Source organism: Bidens hawaiensis, unplaced genomic scaffold, assembly GCF_021521415.1.
Source record: "Bidens hawaiensis isolate Kalapana, Puna unplaced genomic scaffold, B.hawaiensis_p1.1 tig00007457_1, whole genome shotgun sequence".
NCBI classification, from domain to species: Eukaryota; Viridiplantae; Streptophyta; class Magnoliopsida; order Asterales; family Asteraceae; genus Bidens; species Bidens hawaiensis.
Genome location: NW_027491523.1, coordinates 82,893 through 95,326, shown reverse-complemented (window position 1 = coordinate 95,326; position 12,434 = coordinate 82,893). Strand labels below are relative to the sequence as shown.

The window sequence follows — 12,434 nt, the reverse complement described above, 5'->3', positions numbered from 1 at the left end:
CAACATATGTGTCACGCCTAGGCCGGGGTTTGGGGTGTGACAGGAATTATTAACTCGGATGAGGTCTGATTGATGATGTGTTCTTATGTGCTTCATGCTATCTTTGTCTATCTTGTGTACTTTGTGTGTCTACATGTTTATACTTGGGTTTGTCTAAAACCAGAAAATCACAAAAAGATTTTTCTTTTAAGTCTTTAAGAATATTCAAAAAGATTTTGCTTTTAAAAATTGACTCTCTTCATTTTAATGTTTAAAAGGAAAATCTAAAACAAATTTGAAAAGCGTCTAAGGTTTTGATTGTAAAGCATAGTCTCATGGTGAATGCAAATTAAAAAAATGATATGAAATATTCAGTTCAATGCTTTGTAGAAGCATTAAAAACCTTAAAGTGGAAATGTGATCCAATCAAATTGGGAAATAATAATATATTGACTATTTATACCTAACATATGAATTTAATAGGCTAAAAGGGCTATATGTGTAGTCATTGATATGTATTGTAGCTTTCCATGATGTGTAAGAACTGAAGTGATATAAACATAATGATTGTTAAGTTGTTGATTAATATTTTGAAGAAATATGCATGTTTCTACATACATCTCTCCACATGATAAGCAGAAAGGCAATTACCCAGTCACACACAAGCATATTGGTGTTTGGTCAACCCAAAATGAAATATTTTACTCATGACAATGAACAAAATTGCTTAAATGATTATATTTCAACCAAAAGTTGATACAATACAAAATTAAGGGGTTAAAGTTAGAACAACAATGGTGGGGGATCATTATAAGTCCTAAAAGGGATGTAAGTCCGAACTATGTGGCATGTAAGTCCAACGTTCAACCTTAATGTTTGAAATTACAAAATATTCTAAAGTTTAAAAAACATGTTCTGTCATTAAATGGTTTTGACCAAGCATTAGGAGGTTGAAGTCAATTTGGGGTTATCTGGAGAAAGCTAAATAAGCTTGATAAGAGGAATCATAAGTCCAAAAATGGGGTCCGTTGATCTCTTATGCATAAATTGAACCTTAATCGTATCACTAAATCAATGAAATTCATGCTAAGACAAGAAATACATGCTATTAACCTGCCTTATATGTCATAATAATGCTGAGAATGAAATAGTGTTAAGTGATTCTCATGTTGAGATCTTTCCAAAATATGTTTGGACTGATTAAACTAAGATTTGATCTCATTTCATCAAGATGAATAAGCTTTAAATCTCCAAAGTGTCAAAAGTTCATTTACATTATTATGTATGAGTCAAATTTTAATAAACTTCTTTGTCTTTATGTGTTTCTATGCTAATTGTTATCTTCTTGCATATTTTGCTAGTCGAGAATGATTTCTATGTTTCTAAGTGTATTCGAGCATACTTGTGTTCTTATTTGACAATCTTAAGTGTTTCGAGTATACTTTGTGTATTGCGAGGATACTTTGTTCTTTCGAGCATACTGATTATGTATTCGAGCAAAGTTTACTATTTATGTGTTTATTATATCTTATCTCTGTATTCGAGCTTAGTTAGATAGAATACGAGCAAACTTGATGTAACATCTCGGGTTTTTCGTATTTGAATTCGTTTATGTTTAACCCGACTTAGAATGTAATTCGGTTCTTTCAAATTATTTAAATTTTGTATTTATTAGTATTTAACTTGGTTAAATTTAATTTATATTTTTCTTAACTTTCAAACTCGTCAAACAATGCCTAGAAACACTTAAAATCGCTTAAAATGGCTAAAAAACGCATTAAAGAAACATCAGGGACTAGAAATAACATTTTTTTGAATCTGGTAAAAACACACCATTCGCGTAGCGTGAAGGAAGAGCTCTATTCTACTTCACGTAGCGCGAAGCAAGTGTTGTCCAGCCAATTTCTTTTTCGGTTATCGTTTAATGCTAAATCCTTCCCAAAACGACCATAATCACGAGAAATTAAGCCTGAAATCAGATATTAAAAACTTGTCCACATTCATTTCTTGTTATGCAAACAAATTTTAGAGGTTATTATACTTGATTTGGTCATTTATTGATTATTTAGTTTCCTAAACGAGTTATTTCCTAATAAACAAGCCTTAACCCTTGATATTTTAACAAACACATATTCCTAGACCCTAAAATAATCCGGAATCTCAGCCCCCACCTCTAAAAAAATCGTTAATAATGGTTCATGGTGTTTTCTTCAAGAACTTCCATCTTTCAGTTTGACTTTCAAGCTTCAATACCCTTTGACTCGTGTTTCCTCATTGTTCCATTCATCTTCCGGGTAAGTTGTCTTCATGAAAAACATTTATTTTTGTCTAACTAACAAAAGACCTCAATCAATTTTACTAATTTGTGGGTTTTTGTTGGTCAATTGCTCTCCGGCCCGTTTTAGGGCAAAATAGTCAAAATATTTGACTATCTAATTTCTCTATCTTTTGATCGGAATTAGCTTTCGGGCCAGAAGACTTTTTTGTTTGTTTTGAAATTTGAGTGTACTGGTCGGAACTTGAATGTCGACTCGAAGTTCAGATTCTGAACAGTACCAGCTCGCTTAAATCATTAAAATCTCATAACTTGAGTTTTATACATCCGTTTGATCTGATTTCAGCGGCTATGTTCTCGTTTTTAATTATAGTTTACCAACTCAAAGTTTCAGGTCTGTTCGTGTCAGATCAGTCAGCTTGCTTAAGGCTCGGGACTCATTTAATATCTTTATTTTATCGTATAACTCCCCTATTTTACAGATTTTAAACCTTTTGTAGACCTTATGCGTACCTTATAATACTTTTATATATCTTAATTACATCACTTGAAAATCTCATATATTGTATTGTTGATCAATTGAATGTTTATATGCTAGTTGCTTACTTGCTCATTTGTTTATTTATCGTATTCAGAGAGGTCCATCATAATCACATTAAAGTATGATCATACGCCGTCTCAGTAGCCAAAGCCCGATTAGCTAAGCAATGGTCAACAAACACCCTTACTTGTATTTAGTTAGTCCTAGTAGACAAAGCCTGATTCGCTAGGCTATGGTCAAACGACACCAATTATTTGCTCATTATTTGCTTAATATTTAATTGTTGATACTCATGATATTGATTTGCATAATTTTATATATAATATTTTATTACATCAAAATCTGGTGATTACTTACTCAACATGTGTTGTTGACAAACCTATTTTTACGCATATTTCAGGATGTATATCTTGAATGTTTGAAGTTATTGAAGAACTTAGTTTATTTGGCTTTATTATTAATAAAAAGACAAGATGGTACTATTATATTTGTTTTTTCTTTATTTGTAATCTCTTTTGAATAATGTGTACTTGATTTTAAAATAATAAAATAATTAGATTTTGTCACTAATATTGTATGTTAGTGCCTTATGAGATGTGAACCAACAGTTCGCTCCTCGGCATTTCCGTCGTAGGTTGGGGTGTGAAACTTGATGATATATGCATTCCTGGTATGTTATTTACTTTTAGGAACTTTCTAAGTCATTCTTATTGGGAACTTAATTGATCTCGAGTAAGGTAGTGTACTTTATGATTTATATTTACTTGATATACCTATGATTTTTTCTCGAGTAACCTTGTATTTTTTTAGTATGCTTGTTTCATTTTATACTTAGTTCATTATCTAAGACTTATGTTTGATTGAGTATGCTTGATCTGTATCTCCCAAGCATGCTTGTGACTTTGATTTCGAGCATACTTGAGCATAACTTTGCTTGGACGTTTGCTCGAGCATGGTTATTGTTTGTGTTTAAATAATTTTAAAAGGTTTTTGGCGTTTTGTTTGTGCAAAACAACAAAAACGTTTGAAATTCACTATCAGACAAATGCTAATATAAAAGGGGGACTTAAGCTTTTTACAAACACTTTTTCCCTCTCTTCTATTACACTTCGTATGCTCGTGCCCTAAACTAAATCTTGCTCTCTCAATCAAACTATTTATGCAACTTTTCAATTCCGCCAGGTTTAGGGTTTCATTTTTTCTATTTTCTTATCAGATAGTTTTGTGTGTAGGTTAACAAATTGTCGAAGAACAGGTTCTTAAAGACAATTTTCCTTCTTCATTCTTATTTCATTAAAGTTTAATTGTTTATTCTAATTCTAATTTGTGCTTTGAATGTGTTTTTATTTGTGCAGACCTGGTGGCTTACAAATTCGAGCCCAATCACAATGTGTGTGCTTTACTGGAAGTCATTGAAAATCAAGCATCGGCTTTGATGATTAACTGGTTAGAGCACTTTAATCTTCGTTTTGCTCTCACTGAAAGTCTAATCTTGTACATAAATTATTACACTTTTGGGAATCAGATGAATATGTTGATGACGTAAATGGTGCAATGATTGAAGCCACTATACAAGGGTGAGATATTGAGATTACAGAGCAACGGATAAGAGCAAGATTACACTTGAATGATAATTTTAATGAGAAATTATTGTGCTCTCAGGAGATTACTGATAATCTTCCATGAAACTATGGGCTGTCAAGGGAATATTCATGAAGACCAGTTTCAGAAAGGGATGTCCCCACTGCTGTACAGATTTTTGATACATCATGTAATCTAGAGCTTGTCTATGAGGAGAGGAACTTAGACTTTGCTAACTCTGCCTCAGCTACTATGGCTATCTTGTATTGACAACCATTCATTCAACTTCTCTAGAATGATTTTTCAAGGAATTGTAGTCAATGCTCAGAGAAATGAGAGGGATAAGTTTTTGATGTATCCCAGGTTCTTGCAAATTATAACGGAATCCAAATGTGTATAACAGAAGTAGCATGAAGGTGCCACTCTAGCCAATTTGATCTTGAAAGAACGGGTGCCCCTCTAGCCCTGCAAAATCCAAATGCGTATAGCAGAATCAGCCGGCAGGCACCAACCAACCAATTTGATCAAGAAGTTGAATTTGATATTCTACCATAGTTGTTAAATGATAATATAGAGATTATGGAGGTTCCTGCCTCTCCTGAACCTGAGATGGTGGAAGAAGAAGAAGAAGAAGATGAGTGTTGGTTCTAAATGATTGATAAGGAAAAATTGGAATCTTCTAAACCTCCCCAGAAAATGCTAAGTATGGAAATCGAGCGAACTCAAACACTCTGAGCAAGGTATTTACTATTTCGAGCAAGATATCTTATCCGAGTAAGGTTATCTTCTAGAATTCTTCTAAGTGTTTCGAACAAGTTGCACTTCGTCGAGCAAGGTTGTTCTTCAATCAAACAAGGTTTGTGTCCGAGCAAACCCTTAATATATCTACGCTTAAACCAAGTTCTCGAGTAACCCGGTGGATCGAGCAAGGATAAAGTAATATGGATCTCAAGTATGCTTGAGGGAGTTAATAGAAATTATTCTAAGTGTTACTCCGAGCATAGTTCAGTCTCGAGCAAGTTACAGTACCCGAATATACTTAGTTTGTTCAAATTAGACTAAGTCAAAGATTGAAGAGATTTGAGTAAGAACTAGTTTGCTCGTGAGATATGTTTGAGCAATGTCTGGATTAATCATGACATTTGAAGTCTGTTGGAAAATAATATTTTCGCTAGAAAATATTCTAAGTAAAGTCTACTCGAAGTAATGTTCTGAGCACGCTCAAGATTACAAGATCTGCTCGACAAGGAATATGTTTACTCGAAGACCTGACTTAAACTTAATTTATGTTTTCTTAACTATCAAACTCGTCAAACAACTCTTAAAAACCCTTAAAATCGTTTTAAACGGCTAAAAATCGCATTTATAAAAGTACAAGGACTATTTCTGACCCAAATCCCGAAACTTATGCCCCAAGATATAGTTAAATAATATTATAAGACGTCCATATTTTTACATCTAATATTAAAAACAACTTTTGACTATTAATTGGTTCAATTTTGTTATATTAAGTGTATTCGGTTTCCTTAAACAAACAATTACCTAGTCAATGATTTTGGGATGTTTTAATTAACCAAAACACATCATGAAACCCTAAAATATTATTAAAAACATCATACACCATCTCTTAATCTCGAAATCCCCATTTATTTTCAGATTTTGTCATTTATTGATTATATCGTTTCCTATTCGAGCCCATTTACGAAATAAATTAATTATTAGTCTCATTATTATACCAAACCTATCAAGAGACCTTAAATACCTCTGCAAACTTAGCCCCCATCTCTTAAAGAATCGTGCATATGTTTTCATGGTGTATTATCCAATAATCTTCATTGTACGGTTTAGCTTTCAAGCTTCAAGACCCTTTTAACCAGTGCATTTCATTATCCGTAATCTTTCCAGGTAAGTTGTCTTCATGAAAAAATTTTATTTTTGTCTAACTAACAAAAGTCCTCAATCAATTTTACTTATTGATGGGGTTTTGTTGGTCAATTGCTTTCCGGCCCGTTTTACGGCAAAATAGTCACAATATTTGACTATTTGATTTCTCTATCTTTGATCGGAATTAGCTTTCGGGCCAGAAGACTTTTATGTTTGTTTTGAAATTTTGAGTGTACTGGTCAGAACCCGACTCTAGACTCGAAGTTCGGATTCTGAACAATACCAGCTCGCTTAAATAGTTAAAATATCATAACTTGAGTTTTATACATCCATTTGATCTTATTCCGGCGGCTATGTTCTCGTTTTTAATTATAGTTTACTGTCTCAAAGTTCCAGGTCTGTTCATATTAGATCAGTCAGCTCGCTTAAGGCTCAGGACTCGTTTGATAGATAAAAGACAAGGGTACATGCACCAATCAGCCGGTGTCCCGATAATTGAGTGTTATGTGCCTTCTGTCCAAGGCTTGATACAAAACTATTATTGAGCCGTGGATCTCATCGGAAGCAGCCTCTCTATTTCCATGGTATAGAGGTAAGGCTGTCTACATCTTACCCTACTCAGACCCTACCATAACTTTGCTATTGGTGGGTTATACTGAGTTTGATGATGATGATGATAATGATAATGATAAATTCTCTCTGCTCTACTCAATACCACTTACCATTCTCTAAAATTTTTTAGAGAATTCTCTCACAAAACTTTTAGAGTAGTTGCTAAGAATGCTCTAAGTTGTATATATAACTACACTATTTGATTAGTATATTAATTTAATTTGTATTTGATCCAAACCCTTAACACAAAATTGATATTTTTGGTTGCGTTTAATTGATTTCACAAGATCGAATTAAATTTGAGCCTCTCAAGTCTCACCCCATATTTTGTATTCATCTTGAGGTCGATAATGTATTTATTTATTTATTATTTTTCTTATACCTTTATTCATCCTAAAACACATCTTTATTCATCCTGAGTTCGAGCCTCTCTCTCACCCAATATTTTTTTGCTCTCTCTCACCCTATATTTTTTGTTTTAACCTTTTTTAGGATTTATTTAAAACACTTTTGTAAATCATGTTATTCGAGACTCTCTCATTCCATTCTTTTTTTTTTTTACCGTTTTTAGAATTTATTTTTAAAACACTTTATAAATCATGTTATGTTTAGACTAATCTCGAACTGGGTTTGACGTACGTATTATCATAAACAAGCTGGAAAAAGCGTAGGAACTAAAATAGTAAAATCACTTGAATCTTGGAAGTTGAAAACTTGTATCAAAACTATGATTAATCAAACTCTATTGCCTATGATTTATTTATTAAGACTATTCTCAAAATAGGGGCTCCAATATATTATCATGAGTGTAGGACAATTCAAGTTTAGTGCTGTGAATTTGTTCGAAAATTTCGCCCCCAGTTTGTATTACATGGGACGCGAGTGCCATTTAAGTTTGCTGCGAAAGCACCCTAACGGCCTAACATGAAGATGATGGTTGTAACACATGTTTCAGTATGTAAGTGACAACTTGTATGATCTCTTCCTCTTTGCATGCCATTCCATATTTCACTACATATTTGTATTCAAAAATATATAAAAAAAATTAATTAAAAAAATGTTATATATAACACTTATGTTTAGGCTCTACTAGGTTAATCATTTTTAATTAAAATTAAAAAAAATAGAAAATATAGAATTTATATGTTCAACTTGTTAACCTGTTCATGAGACTATTAAAATTCATTTACAACAAGGGGTCTAAACGAGCCGATCCAAACCCAAGCTCGGTTTATTTCAAACTCTTTTTCTAAAGCTTGGGTTCGGCTAGTAAGTCACTATTTCAAGCTTGGGCTCACCTCGGGTTCAGTCCTTTTATTATTTAACAATTAATTTATATACATTTTTTTTATTTTATATATTAACGAGCCTAAGCTTGGCTCGTACTTGTGTGCGGTACCTTAAACGAGCCATAGCTCAGTTTGAGCTCAGTAGTGCGGTGTAAAATTAATACGTATAAGTAAAAAAATAGTTAAACCTATAAATACACTAGGCTCGTCAAGGCTTGACGGGCCTAAACAATCTTCACTTCCAAGGCTCTAGCTTGATAACTAAATGTGCTTACTTGAGACTCAGGCTCGATTCGAGCTTTTTATCGATCCGATCTCAAGTAACTCCCGAGTGGCTCGGCTCGTTTGCACCCCTATTTACAACCCATTTGACTAAAATAACGTGTATAGGTCACGAAGTCACGAACATTAACATAATTAGATTTTGACTTATAATGTTCAACCTTCTAATAATGATTTGAGCTTAGATCGAGTTGTTTAATTAAAACACGTTGTGTTTAGGTCAATTTGCTTAACGAGTATGATTAAACGGATCAACCCACGAAGTCGTTTAGCCCATTTTAACAACCCGTTATCCCAATTACACATTTATATAAATTAATTAAATCAGTCATGTGCGGGTTACACAATTTTTGAGTGTGTGTGGTTTAGAGTTAATATTTTTAACAAGAATAAAAAAAAGGCCGTGTTCATGTTGAAGAATTCAACCCGACATGATTAACACCCCAAACTTAAATGAACCCATGCACTGTTTAAACCCCCGTTGTATTTTGTTTTGTTCAATTTGAATAAATATTGTATGTTTGGGTTCGAATTTAAAACATGTGAGGTTTTATAATATATTTCTGAAATGTTTTTAGGAGATTGGTGCGTGCGATTTATTTATTTATTTATTTTTTGAACGACAAAAAGAACTTTATTAACCACCAAAACGGCATAGCAAGAAGCTAACCAAACCAAGAACAATACCTCCCAGGAGGAACAAACGAAAATGACAAAAAGCACAAGAAACTAAGTGTTATAATATGTGGGGTGGTGGCGCAGTTGGCTAGTGCGTAGGTCTCATTTTGAAAACAATTTATAAATCATGTTATGTTTAGACTACTAGGCTTAATTAACTATTAAGAATATAAATACTCATCTGAGTTTTAGTTTTGTGAACAAGCTAATAAATTTGACATACCGCTACCGGCACTCGTATTATTCAGGACGTCGGGTGCCAATTGTGTAGATAGCTGACATGACATAGCATGTGCGTCAGCCAAGGGACACTCGTGATTGATTATCAAATGGGATGTCATGTCAACTATTTTATACGATTGCGCTCAAGTCAACATATATATCTCATAAAATTAGAAGTGAGAGTTGTGTCAGATCGGTGGGCAGGAGCCGAGCGGTTTAATTGATTATGTCCAACCGACCTATACTTAAATATTCTTGTCAAAAATATCAACCCTAACTCAGACACAGTTAAAAATCATGTAACACAACATGACCATGTATTCTTTATTGAAACGAATCAAACGGGCCGAGAGTTGTAACCAAGTTATAAATAGGCCATACGCAAGTTGGTGGTTGTAACAAATGTGTTAAACAAGCTGACATTATATATTTTTATTTAATTTTAAACCGGTACGTGTTTGATCAAACGGGTTAAACAAGTCAACCTAAACACAACCCGTTTAACTTTGGCCTTATACGGGTTTTCATAGCTGAAAACACAGCTCTTTAGCTTATCTAAGGTTTGTTCTTATCAGCCTATATGAATATGTTATATGTATAATCATGGTCACATATAGAGAAAGCTTACCCCAAGGAATAAGAGGAAACTCCCATCCTTGTTTAGGAACCGAAATGGCATACGAGGCAACCTGCATGAACAAATAACGCTTACTAACCAAGTGACGATTAATAGTTAAACATAAACCATGCGTATTCGAAAAATAATTATTAGAAACATACCAGGATTGATGCAGCCAGAGATTGTGGAGAGTCATAAAGTGTTGTTGTTTCCTCTTTTTCATAAAGAAGATCCATAATGCCCATGCATACTTCAAGATCCAAATGATCCCCAATTGTTGCAACTTCTCTAAACTCACAGAATGAAAAATAATGTAATGCGATTAAGTTAAACAAAGAAAGTTAAACATGAAAGTACGAAAAAGATATATGGACATGCACTTCAACTGAATAAGTAGGTCTTCAAGGAACCTGAAGGTGATATCGGATGTGCCGATCTAAAAATTCAATACCTTCATGACAATAAATTATGATGTCATTAAAAGGTTATTGTATATTTTTATATGAGATTGTTATATAAATATGGTACAAAGATTTACCTGCATGAAGATCACTTCCTGCACAAGTTTGTTCATCCGTTTCTATGAGAATCATAAAATAAATCTGTTCTTTTAATAAAGCCAGTGTCATAAAGACAAAAAGTTTGCTTACTGCTTCTGCAAAATCTCTAGTTGTATAATGCTGCTCGTGTATCGTCTTGTCTGCCAGTCTTTTCAACTTCCTAACGGTTAAGGGAAGAGAATCGTGTATCTGGGAGTTGTTGAATTTTTTAAAAAGCTTTCATGTATAGTAAAAAAGGATAGTTTCATACATCCCCTTAATTTTAAACCTTGAATAATATCATATAATAATAATAATAATCATTTAACCATTTTCATATTTCTGGCATAAATACCCTTTCTTTATGTAAGAAGACAGAGAAGGATATAATGGTCATGGATATATCTTATATTGATTATTGTGGGTGTGTAAATATGATATCATGATGAGTTTTTATAAATAAATAAATATATATATATATATATATGTAGGTTGAATGAAATTGCATGCATACTTTGCTTGAAATCCATATTGCAATAAGAGCAAAGAGCTGAAGATTGCTTTCTCTTACTGGTTGTAAAAGCCAGTGTCCTGTAACACCCTGTAAGGATCTTTGAAAACCAAAGTAAAATAATTATACAACTTTTATGAACCTTTTCAGTAGTGAGTCACAGAAGCAAAAAAGAATAAAAAAGATATCTGACAAAACTGAGAGCCTACTGTCCTCTTGGGGGGGGTGTGGCAAAATTAGGAAGCTGATATACAAAAACAACCGAAGAAAAAGAATTTGGTTGTAACTAAAGCATATTTGGTTATACATATAAATAAGATGATTTAAGCCAAAATACTAATACTGATTAAGAGCCCCTAAATTGTGCTTCTAAATTCAGAACGTAGGTATGATACTGATATCGAGCCGGGGGTCTCACCGGATGCAGCCTCTCTATCCCTATGGGTAGAGGTAAGGCTGTCTACATCTTACCCTCACCCTACCATAGCTTTGCTAATGGTGGGATATATGATGATGATGAGGTATGATACTGATGACAGTTACATTCAAATTTGAATTTGAACGATGAGGTCAACTAGAGATGATGAATTAGTTGAGTTCCTAGGTTTTGATGAGGAACAAAGATAAAGATAAAGATAAATTACCTGCAGAATCGTTGAGCAAAGAAGGAGAATGCAGTGTACTTGACCATCGGAGGAACTTGGAGTTGCTGTTTGTTTGAAAATTGAAATAGAATCAGTGATCAGGTAATTACGAATGCTTACTTACTTGAGCGGATTGGATGAAGAAATCCAGCACTCGGATTCGCACATTCGAGCACAGCTCCTCCATCATAATCTGTGTTCCCGAGTTTAGTTCCTTTCCATTCTTATTCATTTTTCCGGATTTTAATGTAACAGAGCTTCAGTCAACCAGGCAAGTGATTCTAACAAACCAATACCGAAAGGAAAGCTCGAATTACAATAGCGATGAGTGAGGCTTTAAGTTTTTGAGTCTCGGGTCTTGAAGAGTGGATAAAAAACTGATGAGTTTTTTTATCAAAGTGGGGTGTAGGTGCAGGGAAAAAGTATTTATCAGAATAGAAATTTTGAAAACTATTTATTAAAATTATTATGAAAGTGTCGGCAAGATATCCATATGATGGATGGCAAATTTTTCAAATCAATTATAGAAACATGTCCCCTCAATAGTAATACTTTTGTGTATATATATCTACATATGTAACCTAAGAAGATACACCATCAAAAATTTACTGAATCCTATATTTGCTTATCCTCTTGTTTTGTTATCTTCAACTTCTCATATTACACTAATAATATTGTTATAGTTAGAGCTAATATTATAACACGTTATCAGCACGAGCCGCTTATATCCTAACCAAGAAAGGTAATAGACACAAAGGTATCTACATAAGCATCATAA

At 33.4% G+C, this 12,434-nt stretch overlaps 1 protein-coding gene across 2 annotated transcripts; it reads right to left on the bottom strand.

Annotated features, from left to right (window-relative positions):
- Nucleotides 1–7,642: 7,642 nt before the first annotated feature.
- On the bottom strand, nt 7,643–11,893 carry LOC143635383 (cyclin-J18-like). 2 transcript variants are annotated; one of them, XM_077103233.1, is made up of 9 exons: nt 11,781–11,893; nt 11,657–11,721; nt 11,016–11,112; nt 10,613–10,711; nt 10,501–10,518; nt 10,343–10,413; nt 10,124–10,250; nt 9,972–10,032; nt 7,643–7,883 (listed from the first exon to the last, which is right to left on the bottom strand). In XM_077103233.1, exons 1-6 carry the CDS (start codon nt 11,886–11,888, stop codon nt 10,399–10,401), a joined length of 402 nt encoding a protein of 133 aa, XP_076959348.1. In that variant the 5' UTR covers nt 11,889–11,893; the 3' UTR covers nt 7,643–7,883; nt 9,972–10,032; nt 10,124–10,250; nt 10,343–10,398. The 2 variants fall into 2 exon arrangements, with proteins under 2 accessions (XP_076959348.1, XP_076959347.1); XM_077103232.1 differs by having other exon boundaries at nt 10,501–10,711.
- Between the last annotated feature and the right edge of the window lie 541 nt (nt 11,894–12,434).